A 22,160-nucleotide genomic window follows, 5' to 3' on the forward strand; every position below is an offset into this window, starting at 1 on the left:
ATGTCATTAATGACTCACCCTCATGTCGTTCCACACCCGTAAGACCTTCGTTCATCTTCAGAACACAGTTTAAGATATTTTAGATTTAGTCCGAGAGCTTTCTGTCCCTCCATTGAAAATGTAGGTACGGTATACTGTCCATGTCCAGAAAGGTAATAAAAACATCATCAAAGTAGTCCATGTGACATTAGTGGGTTAGTTAGAAGTTTTTGAAGCATCAAAAATACATTTTGGTCCAAAAATAACAAAAAATACGACTTTATTCAGCATTGTCTTCTCTTCCGGGTCTGTGTATATCCACAGTGACGCTGCTTCTTCTTCTTCTAAGGCAGTTGGCATCCAGCTTATTGATGCATTACCGCCCCCTTCTGCTCCGGACTGTGACGCTGATGACGTGTTATCCGGTGCGCCTGAGCTTCGTTTACAGTCTGAGGGAGAGGCACGCTGTATTCAAAGCTATTCTACATTGTTTGTATTTTGCGTGCCTCTGCTCATATTTTTTAAAATGGCGCGTAAGTGTGCATGTCGCGGATATCCTAATCGCGTCACAGTCCGGAGCAGAAGGGGGCAGTGCACCAATAAGCTGGATGCCAACCGCCGTAGAAGAAGAAGAAGCAGCATCACTGTGGATATACACAGACCCGGAAGAGAATACAATGCTGAATAAAGTCGTAGTTTTTGTTATTTTTGGACCAAAATGTATTTTCGATGCTTCAACAAACTCTAACTGACCCTCTGATGTCACAAGGACTACTTTGATGATGTTTTTATTACCTTTCTGGACAGTCTACCGTACATACATTTTCAATGGAGGGACAGAAAGCTCTCGGACTAAATCTAAAATATCTTAAGCTGTGTTCTGAAGATGAACGAAGGTCTTACGGGTTTGGAACGACATGAGTCATTAATGACATCATTTTCATTTTTGGGTGAACTAACCCTTTAACTTTAAAACATAAGTTCAGTTACTGCGTTAAACTTTTATGTAAAATTCAGATGGGCTATTAGTCATTTTAACTCATTTTTTAAAACTCTTGTCTAGCTGAAACTTTAAAAAAATGTTTTTTTGATAAATTATTTTGACGGAAAGCATGTTGCAATGACTTATTGATCACATAATTTTATACGGTGCACCCTTAATAAATAACACAAGTAAATATTTTGACTGTCCTTCACACAAACATCATATGGCTTTAGAAGACTTTATGTATGAGGTGTATGTACAATTTTGATGACGTTTTTAAGCTTAAGTGTAATCTTTAAAAGCTGGTCTACTCCATTCATTGTAGTTGTATGGAAAATTACAGTCAGTTACTTCATGTGTTCCACAGAAGAACGCAAAAACCTTCCTATCAAGATTTTACATTTACATTTTTGCAGTTATTTTGCAGTTAAGTTTGAAACTACATGAAGGTGAGTATATAATGTGTATGTTCACTTTTGGGACAAACTATTGCTTTATAAAGCGTGACAGAGGAGAGACACTGAATAAAATAGTGTGAACTATAAGAATTCAAACATAAAATAACACTGCCGAGTCTATACTTGATATCGATATATAGAAATCAAACTATACTTCAGCAGGATGATTCTGTGTGTTAGTCTGATATCTGCTCTTCTGATGTGCGTTCCCTCACAGCTCTGTTAAAGTGGGCTCAAAAATATGTGCTTCATCTGATCTTTGAATGTGGCATTGAGTGCAGGGCCAAATGGTCCCTTCAGAGAGCTTTAATGTGACTTATTTTCTGTGCCAGAATAAACTTAGATAAATGGATAAAGGTTTAGATAAATGTATAAAGTATGTAGTGCAGCTTGGCATTAGGGGCTTTTCCACCGGAGGAACTTTTTCACAGTTCCTAGAACTATTGGCTGAAATACCTGGATTTTGCCGTGTTCGTACCGCAGGAACTAGGAATGATTTTAGTTCTAGGAACTCCTTTTGGGGGAACTAAATTAGCGAGTCTAAACCAGCAACTATTGGAACATTCAGTGTACGTTGATCGGTCAAACGCATGTCAAACACCGGCACTTGGACATTTTTAAAAAGCTGTGTAAACATATTTACTAAAACAGCAATAACAGCATTTACCTGTTGTCTGCAGGGTTGTGTTCTTCTCTCCGCCTCAATGATAATTAATACTGAAAGATGTCATAGGAGATCTCGTCTCTTAGCCCCACTTTTGCTCTTTCAGTCACGTAAAATAAACACATCTCTGATCACGGCATCGGTTTTTAGCATTTGTAAACGCCGCGCTTAAAGACGCCGCTGTCGGGCGCTTCAGAGTTCCTATTCCCGGTGCGAACGCAAGCAGGAACACGGCCCGGGGGAGAAATTCGTTCTCGGGGAACTATCCTAGTGGCTAGTTCCTCTAACTGAGATCCTACAGCTATTCAGTGTGAAAGCCTCTATTGCAATGTGAATCATGTGTCCTAACCTGTTTTCGTAAACTTGTGATAGTTTTCTGCATGTCAGCAACAAAGTCTTGGAAATCCTTAACGGAGGGTTCAGTGCTTGACTTTGGTGATACAGTTAAGTTTACTGCAGTTTGAGCATCTTCCAAAGTGCTGAAAAACAAAACTCTTTAAAAGTAAAATAAATAAATAATCCAAAATGTTGTAACCTAAAACATCCACATTCTTTGACTAATTACAATTATGGATTAATTATTATGGTAACACTTTACAACAGGGTCACATTTCTTACGCCGTGTGTCCACCAAAGTGTTTTATCCGGCGCTCTTGCTGCGTGAGCTTCAGTTTCACAGCGGATTTGCTTGTTTTTTTCAGTAGAGATGCTATATGTGCTATAAGTATTCCTAGTATCTGATTTCCCAGATAGTTTGTTTCTAAATGTCTATACAATGTAAAGTATTTGCTCTAAATGATTTTGTTCAGTTATAATGCTCGTTCGTCGTCTGTTGCTGTTGTACAAGCAGGCGGTGGCGTTTGATCGCGGCGGTATTTGTCCCGCCTCTCCTCCACTGTGATTGGATGGCTGGGTGAAAAGTGACAGTGATGAGCGCTGTGTTTTACCCAAAATTGAACATTCATCAACTCTCGGTGACTGGAAATAAAACACTGAGCGCTCAGAGTGAAACAGACACTCCCTGTCACGCTGCGCTCCCATTGAAAACAACTGGATGAATACACTAGCCTCAGGAAAAAACTCTCTGGTGGACACACACGGCCTTGATATTAGTTAATGCATACGTGTAATACAGTATTTATTCGTCATTGTGAGTTAATAAAAATACAACTGTTTATTGTTAGTTCATGTTAACTCGTTTAAATAATATAAATAACGTCTGATTTGAATAATGTAGTTGAAATTAACATTACCTAAGATTAATAAATGCTTTAGCAGTATTTTATATTATTAGTTACCATATTAGTTATATGTAACCTTACTGTAAAGTGTTTCCACTTCTATTATCATTACCTTCATTAGAATTTACAAAAGACAGGCTGACTGAGTTTTACCTGCTGCTGTCAGTGAGGTTGCCGGCAGGTTTCTTCTCCTCAGCATAGCTGTGCTCCGCTGACCTGCGACCTCTGAAGTGGTACGACAAGGCGTTGAACTGACCTTTAGTGCGGCAGTCTGCAGGGGCAAGATATCCAGTCTTATTTGATGCAGGAAAAACACTACAGAGATTAAAATATCACACTGTACAAGCCTAAAGAACTAGAGGTCCTTTAGTGATACATGTCAAGTGCTGCAAACACAGGTCACATGGTAAAGGCAGAAGAGGACACTACACACTTGACAACAGACCTGTGAAAACAGACACCAACAGACAGTTCTACGTTCATGCTGCTTTATGAATGCTTTATGTCAGTTTGTCGCATTGTGGCATTCAGTGCTAAGCAAGAAATAATTTGACTGGATGGATAATAATAGCGGTTCATTTTTGTTAATTATTTTATCTGCTGGACATTAGACAGAATTCATTTATTTGAATGAATTTGCGAGAGATTGGGCATGTGTGAATGGACTCGTGCACGATCGTGAAAATAAAAAATAAATAAAAAAATGAAATCTTGAGGAAGTGTAACACAACAGGACAAAGCGATATTGATACAATCCTCTTTCACATTGTTTATAATATACTAACAATCTTATGTTTAGTAGAGTTTTATAATATACTACATTATAATACAATATAATTAGTTGTAATCGACATTTATTAGAAAAATGGCAGGAAGAGTTTGTTATGACTAATCTTTGCTATAGGAGGATACTATACCGGAAGACTTTGAGCTCAAATTTAGCTGACAACACTGAATTCATCATTTTACCTTTTGTTTAAATCTTAGATACTTCTGTATTAAAATGAATAACATACAAAGTAAACGAATTTGGCTTGTCAGAATTATATTACAATTACATAGAAGCAATGTAAGACAGACAGCCACAGTGATGCAGTTATCAGCGTGTCAGGGCAGAGGATGAGAGATAGGAATCAGGGGCTTCTCTGAAGTTCCAGTAAACCTTTAATTCACCGCTGAACTCAGTCTGCCATCTGATATTGCATACTAAAGTAAAGAAAAGATGCTTATCAGGACACATATGTCCTACTCGGTGAAATCTCAGTCACCACATTCCAGAGCATTACAGCATTACGAGCCTTTAATGTTTGTACAGTACTCAATCTTCAAGCTCTATTACAGAGAACTCAACATAGTAATACAAAGCAATTGAGTGTCCAAATTCATACAAATGTTCCTGTCATAGTCAAGAAAGTAAGTAAATAAATACACACTAAAGTTTGGAACAACCAAGTCTGCAGTTATTTGATGCAAAATACAGTAAAAGCAATAATATTGTGAAATATTATTACAATTTAAAGCTGCAGTCCGTAACTTTTTTTTGGTTAAAAATGATCCAAAATCAATTTTTGAGCAAGTACATAACCAGCCAGTGTTCAAAACTATCTCATTACCTTAGCCCAATTCACAATGGTAAGTTTGTAATAATGTTTTAAAATAAGAGCGACATGGTGGATTTCTGCGGGAAATTCGAGCATGCAGCAGTTCCTCTGTGCGTCATTACGTCACGTCCGTAAACAGAAAGGAGTCCAGGCTAGTCGGTTTTATCACGTGAGGACGCTGCTGGTAGCGGATCATTTATAGCCTGTTCTCACAGCAGCTGAAATAATTAAACTCATCATTTTGATGGCGGATTGTAATCCAGAAAGATCCAAATGACAATCATCAGTGACAACTGGAGATTCGCTCGTAGTCAAAAGCAAAGACTTTGTACTGTGGAGTGGATACAGAAATTGAAATCTACAGGTAACACTAATACACACTAAATACACAGTCATGCAATGCTGATGTTGTTAAAATTAACAATTTGAGAACAAAATTATAACAGTAATAATAACTTGCATGGTTTAGCATGATCCGAGCGAAGCGATCGTTAGATTTAATCATCATTGGCAGCGCGATTTATTGTAGGCCTGATACTTTTTCCCTCAGTTGGTCAGAACAAAAGTAGCAGAAATGTTACTTACTTGTTCAGATCACATTTTCTGTTAAAAATTCTTATTTTGGTTATACTTTCAAGATGTAGAATCTGTGTTTCCGATGTACAGTATCCACACCGGTGCGTGACTGACAGAACATTAGTCGTGCCGATGCACAACGCCCGTGACGATAATAATTCCACATATAACTGCAATTGCAGGTTCCAAACAGAGATGGCGACAAAGAGGCAAAACTTCCGGACTGCGGCTTTAAAAATAACTCTTTTCTATTTAAATATATTTTAAAATGTAATTTATCCCTGTGATGCAAAGCTGAATTTTCAGCATCGTTACTCCAGTCTCAGTCACATGATCCTTCAGAAATCATTTAATAATATTGCTCTTTTGAACTTTCTATCCAATCAAAGAATCTTGAAAAATATTTGTTTTCACAAAAATTATAAGCAAAAAAAAAAGAGAGTAAATAATGTTAAAAAAAAGAACCATATAATAATTGATAATAATAGTGCATCAAATCAGCATATTGACACTGAAGACTGGAGTAATGGCTGCTTAAAATTTTATAGAAAATTGATTGATTTATTTACTTGCTTTCTTACACACACTGATTGTCACCATTATAGCAGTGGTAAGCAAATGCATACACATAAAGGAGAATACTAGGATGAATAGAAACGCTAACCACACTCCAACATTGATCTGAACAGAAGCAGGAGTATAAAAACACACGAGTTAACAAAGGAACTAAACAGGTGACAATAATCAGAAACTAAGGAAACTAACTAGGAAACGATGAAGGCTAAGCTGAAAGGATAGATGTGTCTCATTTCAAAGGCTGCGTCCTCCAGAGGTCTCATTTGAAGGCTGCATATGTCATTGAGGCGGTCTCATTTAAGAAAAGTAAGCGGTAGATTGCAAAGTAAGAAAGAAATTGCAGTATTTTACACCTCACGAGGAACAGCAGTCAATTTTATTACGGTTACTTTTCTGAATTAAGACATCCTTGATGACATATGCAACCTTCGAATGCGACCTGCGGAGGACACAGCCTTCGAAATGAGACACAGCGCATATACATGAAACAGACACACGAACAAAAACACAATGGGACTAATCCTAACCCTGACACTGGTGTGAGACCAATACATCAACTAGATGTTAAATCTCAAATCATGTCATGTCAAACTGATTAGGGGGGAAAAAGCAGTTAAAAAAGTACAATCCAAGTCTCGTACCTTCACAGCAGTCCTGCCACATACGTAGGTCAATCTTAGGTAAATCGTCACAGCTTCCATAACCGTGAGGGAAGTCGGCCACAGTAAAGACATCGGACTGGATGCGGGTGATGTTGTCGCTATTATCACACAACACCCGGGCGAGAGACGTCTGCTTCAACTGGGTCAGCTGAGCCGGACTGAAGGAGCCAGGGTTCTCATACCAAAACCTACAATGATATGAATGAATCGTTTGAGAATGTGTCTTGTATTTGACTTTCTTTCTTCTGTGGATCACAAATGGAGGTTTTTAGAAGTGAGTCCATATGATGCAACTCATAGGTTAGTGAGCTCACAAAACTCGTGACACAGATTGCTGGAAATTATGATTTAGTATTTTCCTCACACGCATCCTATCATTTCACTTCTGAAGACATTGATTCATCATCTGGGGTCATGTCGATTACTGTCATATTAGTTTTGGATGTTTTTTGAAGTGTCAGATTTGAGGGACCCAACCACTTGTATTATAAGGACTCATAGAGATGTTCTCTGTTTGTGTTCATCTGAAGAAAGAAAGTCATATCAAACATGACAACACTAGTTGGCAGTAGCAAGTATGGATTTTCTACTGCCAATAGATACACAGACACACTGGGGTGAGCATGTAAGATATGCTGATGCTGCATGAATATGCATACATAAATCCCATTGCAGATTTTGACAGGTGGAGCTGGGGAGGTGGAGGGGTTCAGAGGAACTCTGATAATGTGCTGTAGGACCAGCTTACAGCGAACCACCGAACCTTTTTAAATGTTGTGCAAGTAATCTCATTGACCGCGATATATCATGCAGCCCTAATATATATATATATATATATATATATATATATATATATATATATATATATATATTTTTTTTTTTATTAGGGCTGCATGATATATCGCACGATACGAAAAATAACATTGAACTTGAACACAATTATCGCTTAAACGTGATTCTTAGTGCAATTATGAAATTGCAAAGGCTGGGACTGTTTTTTCTGCGCAGCTTGTCAATGAACTATGGCTCCAAATGCTAATCCATCTGAAAGCACTGCGAGTTTGAGTCGCTTATAATTGACATTTGAAAAAGCAACACGTGTCAAACTTCTTTTCAGACACTAGAAGCATTTATTAACATCTTGTTTAACAAAAGACAACATTTAATAACATGTTTTTACTCCAAACTCACTTCATAACGACAGTTGAGCGTCCTTCTGTGAGATGATGTGTCTTCTTACACAGAATAAGACAGTCGTGTGTTTATCAGTCATGTTTAATTAATCAAAGCATTTTTAATCTTCTGTTTATTCAGCTACAGCAATATGATGCATGTTATCTTCTTCTGCTGCAGGGCAGATTTTGAGTTTCTGCGCAAAAGCGCCCTCTGGCTTTCAGATGGAGAAGCATTTACTATTGATCACAGAGCCGTACAGCTCTGACAAGCTGCGCATTAAATAATCACAGCCTTTGCCATATTGCGTGCGATTTTATTGCAATAAATCGTGCAGCCCTAATATATACAGATACAGATATATTATATATATATTATATATCTGGGATGTCACAAGGGGTAAATTAAGTAAATGATAACAGCATTTTAATTTTTGGGTGGAGTATCTCTTTAAGGATTGTTACATTATTTACTTCTGATGAACGAGAAAAAGTGTGGACTGAATTAAAAAAGTCTTACCGGTCACCATCTCTCAGACGCTTGAACTGGGTTGCCAGTAAACACATGAGGGTTGGTCCCAGTCTGCTGCCGGGCACCAGCTCTTCAGCCATCAGTGCAGGAAACAGGTCGATATTTAGAGGTGTACCGTAGAGCCTGGGAGCAGAACAGACCGTTACACCCAGAAAATGCTAAATGTGGCTTTTAATAACAATAGATGTGGCTAACCTTTGAAGCTTCTCTCGCACAGTGGGGTTCTGAATCTCATTCTTCAGATCGTCAAAATTCTGCGCGGATGTGAGGTTGCAGAACACCCGGTAGTCATTATACGGGGGTATACCGTGGTCACGGCCCCTTTGGATATTCATGGCTGCGAGGTCCAGTGCCACTGCATGTGCCATAGAGAAAAGGCGTTCGGTAAGTTCTGTGTTAAGCAGTTGAGTGGACACTCGCATTTTCCCTGCCACTCCAAACAAACCACGGAGCAGAGGATCAATGCCACCTTCGTTCACAATACGGAAGGGTGAGAAAAAAGCTTTATGAAGTAAGATGTGTCCTTGCTGGATGGGCTGGAAGGTTTCATCGAGCCGGTATAGAATGGGGTTAATGAGCGTATGACCGAAGCGGAAGGCAGCGGTGGCAAAAGCGTTGAGGATGCCGGCATTGATATTGGGATTATAGCCATTATAGTCACCCATTAGCCTCATGCCAGCCTCACCCAGTATTTTAGGCAGCCAGTGGCTGTAGGTTATATGCTGCATCTGGGCTCCGACTATCTTCCGTGCCTCATGGTAAATGGTGTCACCATCCCAATGGGGGTTGAGACGAAGCAACTCACTGGCTATTCGGTTATGTTCACGGAACCAAACCGTGTGCATAGCCGTCAACCCAAGCTGCTCATTGGCACGATGGTCACCAGCTAGAAAGCAAGGAATGGGACTCTCGTTTTCATCCCGCATGCACTCTGTTGGCGGCCCAGTTGCAAAGGGGAGCAGCGGCTTACCGGTGCGTTGCACGATACCCTGGCGCAACATGCCCCTATGGCTGGCCAAGTCACGAATCTCCTCGGCCTCGTGATGCGAGCTGCCGTAAACATTGGATGCATCGATGTAGGATGTGAGCTGGTTCATTTGCTCACGAGGATACACAGAGTTCATAAGCAGAGAGGTCATTCCGCTGCCGCAAACGGGACTGGAGCGCACAAAGAACATGCACCGCGCTCCATTGCGCCGCTGCCGTGGGTCGTTGGGTGGAAACATGATGGGAAAGCAAGGTGGGTCGTTGGTGCACACTGAGGTGCACAACTGTCCATCGGAGAAACGCGACTGACTGAGGGATACGACGGTTGAATCCAGGTCGTGGTCCAGGAACTGGCCCCATTGCATAAGCATGTGCGTGTAGCGATCGTCTGGGGTGATGGTCTCCGAGCCGATCATGGTGGTGGAGACAAGACGCGGAAGTGGCAGAGGGAAGCCGTTGTGCCATCTCTCAGTGGTGCCACGTGGGAGATTGAAGCCATTGTCATAGACGGACTTGAGCAAGCGCTCGAAGGCAGTGAGCGAGGCGCCCCACATGGGGTGCTGCAGGTTGTTACAAGTGCCATCGTGAGTGCGATACTTCTGGTGGAAGCAGATGTCCGAGCAATTGTTGATGCGTCGATGGGCAGTGCAGCCAGACAGGTTAGCTATCATATCCAGGAAACGCGGGGACACCAAGTCATTGTAGCGGTAGGCTGTAAAATAGATAGGAAAGAGTGGGTGTTTTTGTAAAGTGTAGACCACATTTAAAAAATTATCTAACCAAAAAACAAGACATCATTAATTAGTGTTGCATTGTGCAATTGAGAAATCACAAAGTCTGCCATTCAGTTAAATAAGTATATGTGCTGCGGGTTTCAGGGTGAAGTGCGATGCTTTATTTACTTTCGTGCAGGTTACGTGTTCACAGTAAATGCTGCTCCACTCTGCATGTGCCGATTGTTTGGGTTTCCAATATCGTGCATTTGGGAATGCATATAAAGTCTAACGCGCTTTGTGTTTCATAGCTAAGTGTTGCACTGCTATCATTTATCATGTGTGGAGCGTCAGTTGTCAAACTCCATCGCTGCATATGCTGTGAGTTTGGGTCGATTATAAATATGCAAATTGTTGTTCATCGCTATTTCAAAACAACAATCACCAGGCCATTGGCGCCCTCTGCAGGAATATGTTATAATACGTAATGTACATAAGTTGATATGTAAGTATGTTTATATTATGTATATTACTTTACCCATTTTAAAGGCTACTAGTAATTTAGGTCTATTTTTATTGCCACCCATAATAATAATAATAATAGTGTGGTTAGTTGCATCCTCAAGCCAGAGCTGGTCGAAACTGGTTCCAGTCTGACTGTTGCAAGGTTTGCCAAAGTATTTACGGTTATTGGAATCAAATCTTTGAAAGATAATGTCTTTTTTTTTTTTTTGATGGCACTTAATAATTGAGAGATCCTTGAGCATAACTGTATATTATGTTTTGTTATGTCTGTGAAATAACTTGCACTTGGGTCGTTGACATGGCATGTAATCCAGTATAAAGAAAATACATTTTAAATATTTTAAAAATGTAGTTTAAAACAGGGGGTTTTCAATCTTTTAGAGGCCCAGGACCCCCAAATATGATCATCCTATTTAAAAGGCATCTGTCTTTTATAAATACCTCATTTATACACTGAAAATTTAATTTTATAAATTAGTTTACATTATTATATATATTTTTTCTATTCACTATTGTAATGAACTGTTAAATGTATTATTTATTTATTTATTTGATTTCAATAAAAAATGTATATTAATCAAAATTTTATTTAATCTTTATTATTTTTATTATTATTACATTTTTACATTACAGTTTTTCTCCCCCCTGTCACTCCCTCACTGCCAGTTTGAAAACCCATGGTCTAAAACACATATATAAATATATATATGCCATACATGGTGTAAACATTAAGTGATAACACATCTTCCTTAAATAATGAACACATATTAGTGTACTCATCTTAATCCTTATGTTTTAAGATGTTTAAAACATGACAAATGTCTGAACACATTTCTGCAAATTTACTTTGTGTTTTATATATATATATATATATATATATATATATATATATATATATTTGTGAAAAAAGTGCACTTAATCGTATTGAATGTGCACTTGTAGTGTACTTCAAATCATAATTAAAGTAATAATTAAAGTATTTTTTCTTTTTAAAAACTGTACTTGCAGATAATTTAATATTAATGAAATAAGACAAGTGTAAAGAGAGTACACTTTCATGACTTTCTTAAAACACGTGACTTTGTTGTAGTCAAATTAAAAGTTTTACTTTGAAGTACATTTTAAAACATTATATTTTAACTTCAACTAATTGCATTTAACGTAAATTTAAACCATAAAACATTTTTATTAAATTGTAAATGCAATTAAGTGTCTGAAAACATTACATTCAGTTCACAATTAAGTATATTCTTTTAAAGTATATTATTACCATCATAAGTACTCTTTTTAGAAGAATGCTATAGTGCACTTCTTTTACACAAGGGTAGTCAGTAATAGGCGCAGGTAATTGTGCCTGGATAGAGTCGTGTTGACCCCTTCTTGGTATTTGCGTCAGTGAATATGTCCAGAGGGGAAATGCTCAGATTGGGGCAGGGCTTGTCCAAACATGTGGGGCCATTTTGCCATAGTGTGGCAATGAAAGCTGTGCTGTTGTCATAACCAGAAAAAACAGTGAGTCGTGTCTTCTGCAGCACAAAGCGCCACTGTGTCTGCTGACCATTTAGTCAGCAGGCATTTCTTTTTCCATATATTAGTTGTACATTTTAATCACAGCACCCAAAAATATATCATTTGAAGAGCGTCATGGCGGTGTGAGATACCTGTTCCATTGGTGTCCACCATCAGGCCCTGGTTGACATGCCTCTGGATGAGAAGAAGGGTCTGCTCAAAAATCTCCCCAGCTCTGGCCTGCTCCACTGTGTAGGGGTCCCGAGGGTAACGGAACAGAGCCAGGAGCTCGGCAGGGGTACGAGGAGATCTGATGATGGTGGAGAACACGTTAACATAATGTTACATTGATACATTATCTAATTAATCATGTACTAATTTTCTAACATTTCCAGAACAGAAATCTGAATTTCTGAACCAAATTCTTCCCTTTTGTTGCCATAGTAGAGCAGTATGTTTTAATAGAGGGGATTTTGGAGATCTCTTTTTACCACTTCATAAATCACAAATTGTCAAGATGTCAAAAATTACCTTGTTTTTAGGAATAAAATGTTCAATAAAATCAGGCAAATGATATATGAACAAACCCCTTCAGAATATATACTCATTTTGAAAAAAGAGCCTTTAAAGATATTTATTTTAATTGAAATCTACAGAGGCAAATACATATAACGCAATGAAATGCACACTTAAAAGATGTTTTATTTCCACTAGTCTGAAAAGCCCAAACTTTCAAATTTGACCATGAAAGAACACTGTTTTTGCATAGAGTGTCTCACTTTAAATCACCAAATTATAAATAAAGATAAGAAAAACAAAAGCAAAAACATAGTTAGAGCTCGAATGTTGTGCAGGATGTTGTTAAAATGGGGACAGATTATTAAAATAAAATTGTAAGCCAAGTCCTGGTGAAAAGCACATCTGAACGCCATTGACCAGCATAATCAATCTGTCGAAGCACATGACACGGCCACATACGCTCATGACCTTCTGTCAAACGTTTAATAGAAAGTGCTCCCATACTTGGGACAACTTGGATCATCCACTTTTTCCCACTGAAGTTCACTCTAAAAAGTGCTTTCAAATGCACTGACTCTGGACCTGAAGTTCTGCCTAGTTTAAGTAGTTTTTCCAGCCCTAATTGTCAAACATGTTTATGCTCCCACTAAACTTTCATAACACATTAAACTATCCAGAGTTATCCACAGCAATCAGTGGCAGCTTAAAATATTACACATCTGACTACAAATAACAGCCTAACTACCTTGTTAATATACGTCAGAATAACTAATAAACTGTCAACTCTAATTCAGTGTTTACTGGGATGATTTGAGAGAACCAGATCAAACAGAATAAGCGCTTTTCCAAAGTCATCAGTAAGCATTTGCTCCAAAGCTGTTGGTTTGGATTCAAACAAAAGCCAAAGAACATCAAAGTCTGCAGCGTTTAATATCATTTTTATCATTCAGAGAGCTGGCTTCACTTCACATATCATCTCTAGTGAACTAAGAAGGCGCCAGGTTACAACAATATATCTCAGGTCATTTGTGCCAAAAACGTGGACAGATTTTTTTCAAGATTTTTTCAATAACCTTTAATGTCTTGGCAAGCTGTGTCAAAGTGTCAACTAATATTATTATTTAAAATTTAAAAGAGTAATTCGATGTTTGTGAGGAAAAATTCCCTATCTAATCTTTGGCAATCTCTCTTTACTATGATAACATTATCTCTCAGACTTCATACAAAAAGCATTAGTCTTTAAAGCAGTCCTCTCCAGCTATAAAGCATAAACACTCTCAATGAGCTAATGTGAGCTGGCAATGTTCTCGACAGACAAAACAACAAGCTCGGAGCGCAGGGTCCCTTCCAGTGAGAAATTAGGAATCATACCGCAGTGACCAGCCTTTGTCCAAGGCATAAACGGTCCCAGTAAATTCCTGACGGGTTACGGCATTGTGACTCACAGCGGTAGGAACTGTTTTCTTGGCATGTTTTGCCTGCGGCACCGAGCGCTCACCCGTCAAAGAGTTGCCTCCTGGTGGAGTCTATTGCGCTGTTTATGCTCCGAATGGCCTCTTCAAGGGACGTTGAGACAAATGGATCACCCTCCCTGCTCACCTGTGGGACTAGAGCGAATTACAGACATCAGTATAAATAAAAGCTTGGGCTTCAGTAGGAAATTATAATCTGGGATAAGAAAACTGGCATGTGGCATAGAGCTTCTAAAGATATTTTATGAAGCTTTATTGGCTGTCAATAGAATGAAAACTTCAATTAATCAATTAACCCTCTGGGGTCTGAGGATTTTCAGGGCCCTGGATAAGTTTTGACATGCCCTGACATTTGTGCTTTTTTCAGTTGTTCATAAACATATTAATGGGAAAAGTGTCATTACACTGTATTCAGCACAAACTAGGCTACCATAATATGCGAGAAACATGTATGTACATGTTTGTGTTTTTGAAGGAATAATGTTTATGCGTGGTTATTGAAAAAACAAAAAAAAACTTAAGTCACTGAAATAAAGCCAAAAAATAATATTAAATCTGTGTTCACAAGACTTCTGGGTATTGAAGTTTGTAGATTAGAATTTTTGCTTCAAAATGATGTAAAAATGATCATGCCTACTAGTTCATATAAAACACTTTTTGTCAAGAAACACAGTATGCATGGAGGCATGAATCATCATGAATAATGCTGTGATTCACACCTGATAAGACAAAAGAATCACATAATGAGCTGTAATGATCTGCATAAATAATGAGGCCTTTCAGACAGGTATGCTGTGTGAAAAAAATGTCTCAAGCTCATCATGGTATATATCAAACATACAGAAAAACAGCAATACTGTGAAATATTATTACAATTTAAAATAATGGTATTCTATTATATACTCAATGAACTCAAATGAATCACATATCAAATATTTGCAGAGAAGACAAAACTTTAAAGCTGTTGAACAAAACTTTAAACATAATTAGGCCAAAATAAAGTTTGTTCGGAGTTCGAAACAGCTTTCTGGAAAATGTTGCTGGCTTTTAAACCTTCAAACTACCAGTTTGGTAGATTCAAACAACCAAACGGACCATGTTTGTTCGTCTGGCCAGAGGAGGACTGGCCTGGTTTCTTCCGAGGTGTTTTTTTTTCCCTCCATTCTGTCACCTGATGGAGTTTCTTGCCACCGTCGCCTTTTGGATTGCTTAGTTGGGGACATTTAATATTCTGCGATATTACTGACTTGACTGCAGTGACACTGTTGGATGAGAACCGAACTGAGCTGAGCTGGATGACGACGTCACCATTTCCTCCAGACACAGCTGCTTCACGAATGGTCAGATGTGTGTTTTCGTGTTTATACTGACACCTTCTGCTCTGCTAATTGCTTCATGAAAATATCTGAAACATCTGTATATCTGACAAATATTGCATCTAATCCACTTCATCTGTGATAACATACACAAATTACTCCTTTTGAAGAGTTGAACATGTAAAGGATCTATCAGCTTGCGGCAGTCTACAACAAACTTTTTTGTTTTCGTGCAGCCATTAGGCCGTGTGTCCACCAAAGCCAGCTGAAAACACTGTGAGCTCTTGAGAGCGCTTCGGCAGTGCAGGTTTTTTTTAGTTGATACGCTTTGCTTGCTATGATAATGAATGTCCGCAGGAGTGTATCTCATTTCACAGATAGTTTGATATTGTACTGTTTCTATATAAAAATGTTTATACAATGTAAAGTATTTGCTCTGGCTCTTGTTTTAAATCATTTTGTTCTGTTATTATGCTTCTTGTTGTCATCTGTTGACGTTGTTCAAGCACAATGTGGCACTGTGGTATATGTCCCGCCCCTCCTCAACTTTTCTCCTCCACTGTGATTGGACGGCTGGGTAAAACGCGAGCGATCAGCGCTTCAGCGTGAAATAGACGCTCAGTGGCTTTTCAGACAGGATGAGGAATACGCTGCGCTGGGTTTGGCATAACCCTTCAGATACAAAGCGGTTTGCCCTACGCTGGCCAGAGCAAAGTAGTCAGAGTTTTCAAAACTTTTAGTGGGATATCGCATGAACAAACTGTCCTCGTGTGGCGCAAACCATTGAAATAATGGGTTTGTGCATTTGTGTTACATACTGTAATGCAATAACATGGCCTCGTCCCCTTTGTTGCGTGTTCTCGGGGACGGGGTTTATGTAAATTTTAGGGTTTTGTTGCAGTTGTTAAACAGAGAATTCTTTAAAATAAAATATCTCCGTTTGCACTGAACTTTGAGTGCTGTAATTTGCAGATGCTGTTTATGCTCAAGCAGCAACATTACACACTAACTAAAGTTAACAAAGTGAAATCACAATGAACCACCCCTTTAAATAAAGGTTCAAGAGAATTAACAAATCACAGATTTATTGTTTTACAAAATGTCCCAACTTTTCTTGATTTGGGGTTGTAGATTATCATGAACTGGTCATTACAAATACAAAAAAAGATCCCTGAACTCATTTTGTTATGTTCCTTCCAGCAATGTTGAATGCAAAAAACATTTTACCTATAGGCAGAAATGTGTTCTTCAGTGGTCAATCACTAATCACCCTTAACATGTGGTTATGGCCTTCAATTCTTACCTTGCACTGTTAGCACCATGTTAGATGAGGAATATCCAATGGAGTTGCGGGCTACACACTCGTATCGGCCCCCATCGGCGAGCCCCACGTCATGCACTTCCAGATAGCCATCTGGATTTATATGAAACTTCCCACTCTCTGTAATCTGGACTCCATCCTGTAGATCAGGACCAGAGATTGTTTAAATGAGTCTGGTCACAAAATCAGGATAGTCCCATTGGGACCAAAGTGGCAGAAATGGATGGATGGCCAGTTGTTGGGGAATGTGGCAGCCAGCGGATCTAACCTTGCTCCATGTGATGATAGGTGTGGGCTCACCCTGAGCGCTGCACGGAATCTGGACATCTGATCCAGACTCCACAGTCATATCCCTCGGAGCGCTTGTGAAAACAGGCGTTACTGATGACGTAAAAACATATGTTAATGATTACAGCCTGCAGCCAGAAACACAGCTGCATCTTTGAGACGTGCACATGATGTACAACATGAAAAGATCATGCACGGGTCATACGTGGTCCTGAGTTCTTGGCGACTGTCAAGGTTCTGTAATTATAAAGTCAATGAAAGGGCAAGCGGTTTCAGTCTGACAGAGGCATGTGTGAGTCTTCAAGGTCAGTGTGGATTGGTTTGTGTAAAGAGCTTTATCAAAACATTTTAACCTCCAAAGCTATGAGATCCTCCGAGGAGACCTTTAACAAGGTCACGACGTGCTAAACTAATACATAATCACCCCCTGTACAGCTGTTTTACAGTAATCTAAAAGTATTTCCCACTAACTGCTAAGAACTGTTAAGTCAGTGCTGTCATTGTGTCATCATTTACACAGCCACACAACTAAAAGTGGACAGTGATTTTTAGTACTAAGATCAAAAAAGGACAAAAACATCCATATAGTCCAAAAAAAGACAAAAATATCCATATATGATCAACTCTGATCAGCTTCAACAGCTGTGTGGACACTAGTGCTGGGCTGACAATACTGATTTCTTGCTTTTAATCAATCTACATTTTGATGCACTGAGATCTTTTGTCTATGCTGTTTTCAGTTGAATAAAACTTCACTAACAATTATTTTTAGTGCACATGCCATCCAATAATCTCAATAAGCTTTGTGTTTTGTTACGTTTGATATGAAACAAAGTCTCAGCATTCAAATTCTGTCAATTTTATCATGACATTCACACAATAAATACCGTTTCACTGCTCTTAAATGTGGCGTGACAGTGCCTCAGTTAGGTTAAAAGAAACGTACTCATGCAATCGCTCAATTGGTGTTTCAACCGTGGAAAGATGTCAATAAAACAAGCTTGTATGAAGCTTGTAATATATTACATAACTTACCTCAGGAAAGCCATTCAATGTCCATAGCTCAACAGTTAGCAAGAAAACACTTGGGAGGAGCATTTTGCTAAATATATTACATATACATTATATTATATAAATATTACATTGTATTACTTAACCTGTCTTCAGTATTTAATGTATGTTTGAATAAATCTGTCATGAAACGCATTTTTACTATAGCCACCATTTAAATGTTTAATGATATTTATATATCATTAAAAAGTTGACATAAAAATGTCCCGATGTGCAAATGAAATTTTTATATATACTGTACATAACTATTTTGATTATGATTATTAAGTGATTATTCAGCTGTGATGTGTATAAAATGTGTGAGGCACATATTCACTTTACTGTATATACCCTCCAAAAGATCTCTTAAATCTTGTTTTAATTTTGACATGCTGTGCCAAATCTGACGCCTTTGGTTCTCATCATGTGACTGATTAAGACACGCCGATGATATTGAGGAGGCTCTCACAGCGTATGAGTCGAATGGACTACTTTTATGGCACAGATGTTTTTTTGTTGTTGTTTTTGGAGCTTGACAGTATGAATCAGCATGCATGTTCATTGTATGCAAGAACACAGCTTGGACGTCCCGCCTAATATTCAGGTTTGCGACGGCATAAGTAACTTATATAATTATTTTTGGGTGAACTGTTCCTTTCATGAATTGCTAAACTTTAATTTATTCTGTACTCAGTCTTTCTGCAGCTGTCTAACTGGATGTATTTCTCACAACTCTCCCCATTTCTTCAGATACTTCCCGTAAGCCTGCTCTAAATAAAAGCGCCCATGAGCCAAGCCTGTGCCTTGGTTTTAAAGTAAATACAGGCGGTTGTTATGCAGTGTGTTAACAACCATTACTACATGGAAAACATCTTGCCATGTGGGAATTTCAAAGCTGCATGCTTTCCTGGCTATTCCACAAGTCTGTAATAAAGCTTAAGAGGTGGTTTTAAGGCACTTACATGCAGGGACCTGGTCTGACGTCTGTCATTGAGACTTTACGGGGGTATTGTTGTTCTAATTGAAGGCTTTGCTTGTGGGTAAATGACAAATTAGTTTATGAAGCCAACCCTCCTTCCCTCCTGTTAATACCATGTCTAGTCTTGTTCCAAAGGACGGATAAATGAGGAATCGACAGTGTTAGTTTGTGCTGTACTGAAGTAGACACATTTCACAATCATGAATTGGCACCTCTGAGTCCAGACCGGAAAGAAAAAATATAAATAAATGTTGTGATGTTATTTCCTTCAAGAGGTGCATCAGTTTTTGGTCAAGATCTTGTATAGTTATGCGCTCTGTGAAGTCTCCTCCAGCACATCCTTTCAATGAATTTAAGGTCTGGTGCCAATTTATGTGTGAAAATGATTCTTCATGCTCCCTCCCAACCATTCTTTCACAGTTTGAGCCTGATGAATCTTGGCTTTGTCATCCTGGAATATGGCCATGATGTGTCTGTAAATGGTTGCTTAAGAAATGAAAAGCTCCATATTTCATCAGTTAGGGTTAGAAGAACTGTTGCCAAACATATAACATGCTAGAAACACGATGATCACTGCAATAATGACTCTAATGCATCTGCCTGTTTAAATCCAAACAGCGTCTTTCTTTTGGCCGGGCAGTGGTCGTGCCACACACCTCTAGTTCAACATGATGAAATGATCAATGTCAGAAGGACGTTCATGTTGAGAACAGGATCTCACCGGTTTGCAGGATGTTGAGATGGACAGCAGCTCTGGCAGTGCCAACAGGACTGACCGCCTGGCATTCGTACTGGCCCTGGTCATGAAGGGCCACGCGGCTGATGCGCAAGCTGCCCGTTGAGAGAACAACGTGTCGTCTGTCATTAGGCAGGGGGCTGCCTATGGTAGGAGAACACAGTTTCAGTGAATCTGTCCTGGATGAAAACAAACTTTGTTGATAGTTTATACACAATTAACAGACAATTCAATAATCTTAAAATGTGTCCTTGAAGGAATGTTCTGGACAAATTAAGCTCTGTTGAGTGTATCTGAGACATGCTGTTGATTCTTACTTGTCTATCAGTATGTGAAAACAAACAAAAATCATGTTTTCAGCACATGCAACAGTGTATGCTGAGCGTTAGAAACAGTGACGGATGCAGGAGGAGGATGATGGGCGGGCCGGAATAATCCACATCACCCCATTTGTTCAACTGGATTAATTTGGAAGAAAGTAGGTGAAGTATGTAAAATAGATTATAGATACAGTACAGTCCAAAAGTTTGGAACCACTAAGATTTTTAATGTTTTTAAAAGAAGTTTCACCTGCTCACCAAGGCTACATTTATTTAATTAAAAATACAGTAAAAAACAGTAATATTGTGAAATATTATTACAATTTAAAATAACTGTGTACTATTTGAATATATTTGACAAAGTAATTTATTCCTGTGATGCAAAGCTGAATTTTCAGCATCGTTACTCCAGTCTTCAGTGTCACATGATCCTTCAGAAATCATTCTAATATGCTGATTCTGCTGCTCAATAAACATTTATGATTATTTTCAATGTTGAAAACAGTTGTGTACTTTTTTTTTCAGGATTCCTTGATGAATAGAAAGTTCAAAAGAACAGCATTTATCTGAAATACAAAGCTTCTGTAGCATTATACACTACCGTTCAAAAGTTTGGGGTCAGTAAGAATTTTTATTTTTATTTTTTTGAAAACGAAATTAAAAGAAATGAATACTTTTATTCAGCAAGGATGCATTAAATCAATCAAAAGTGGCAGTAAAGACATTTATAATGTTACAAAAGATTAGATTTCAGATAAACACTGTTCTTTTGAACTTTCTATTCATCAAATAATCCTGAAAAAAATATTATACACAAATATTTTGTACAATTGTACACATTAAATGTTTCTTGAGCAGCAAATCAGCATATTAGAATGATTTCTGAAGGATCATGTGACACTGAAGACTGGAGTAACGATGCTGAAAATTCAGCTTTGATCACAGGAATAAATTACTTTGTCAAATATATTTAAATAGAAAACAGTTATTTTAAATTGTAATAATATTTCACAATATTACTGTTTTTTACTGTATTTTTAATTAAATAAATGTAGCCTTGGTGATCAGACGAAACTTCTTTTAAAAACATTAAAAATCTTAGTGGTTCCAAACTTTTGGACTGTACTGTATATTAACCCTCAAGCCATCCTAGGTGAAAATGACTTTCTTCTTTCTGATGAACACAATCAGGGTTATATTAATAAATATCCTGACGCATCCAAGCTTTATAATGGCAGTGAGCAACATTAAGGAGCATGAAGCTGAAGAAAGTGCATCCATCCATCATAAATGTTCTCCACAGAGGGTTAATAAAGGCCTTCTGAAGTGAAGCAATGCATTTGTTTAAGAAAAATATCTGTATTTAACAAGTTCTCTCACAGTTCAAAAAGCTTAGGCTACATCCTATCCCTTCCGTATTAGTTTTTCGTGAGTTGAATATGGAAAGCGCTCTGGCAGAAGCTAGATATTTTATCTTGTTAAATATGGTTACAAACACAAAAGTCCTTTATTAACCCCCGGAGCCATGTGGAATATGTTTATGATGGATGGATGTGGATGGAGACACTTTCTTCATCTCATAATCGTTGGTATCACTCACTGCCATTATAAAGCTCGGACGTGTCAGGATATTTATTTATATTTATTGTGTTCATCAGAAAGAAGAAAGTCATATACACCTAGGATGGCTTGGGGTAATGTTCATTTTAAAGTGAACTAATCCTTTAGACAGAGTGTTTCCTACTTAATTGCTTACTCATGACACATAGCAACACAGCTAAATATATTTCTTCATATGTTGGACCTTTTATTGTCTATTGTCACCTGTTGAGACACGCCTTCACAAGCCCCGTACGAGCTGTGTTTGTGATGTTTGCGTTGGGGCAGGAGTGATGTGCGGAGGGGCCGTTTACAATGTTGCTTTATTTGTGAAATTCGGACAGGTGCCACTAGAGTCTCAGAAACGACATGCTTCACCT

General features: G+C 38.3%; 1 protein-coding gene across 1 annotated transcript in view; it reads right to left on the reverse strand.

Moving 5' to 3' along the window:
• Window positions 1–22,160, reverse strand: part of LOC125268262 (peroxidasin) — a 77,424-nt gene that overhangs the window by 11,268 nt on the left and 43,996 nt on the right. Inside the window, 10 exon segments of the mRNA XM_048190324.1 lie at window positions 2,436–2,565; window positions 3,481–3,598; window positions 6,722–6,930; window positions 8,435–8,569; window positions 8,642–10,145; window positions 12,333–12,490; window positions 14,198–14,306; window positions 16,791–16,947; window positions 17,077–17,189; window positions 19,847–20,005. Of these exon segments, the coding sequence (XP_048046281.1) occupies window positions 2,436–2,565; window positions 3,481–3,598; window positions 6,722–6,930; window positions 8,435–8,569; window positions 8,642–10,145; window positions 12,333–12,490; window positions 14,198–14,306; window positions 16,791–16,947; window positions 17,077–17,189; window positions 19,847–20,005 (2,792 nt within the window).

Source organism: Megalobrama amblycephala, linkage group LG5 (assembly GCF_018812025.1).
Source record: "Megalobrama amblycephala isolate DHTTF-2021 linkage group LG5, ASM1881202v1, whole genome shotgun sequence".
NCBI lineage: Eukaryota > Metazoa > Chordata > Actinopteri > Cypriniformes > Xenocyprididae > Megalobrama > Megalobrama amblycephala.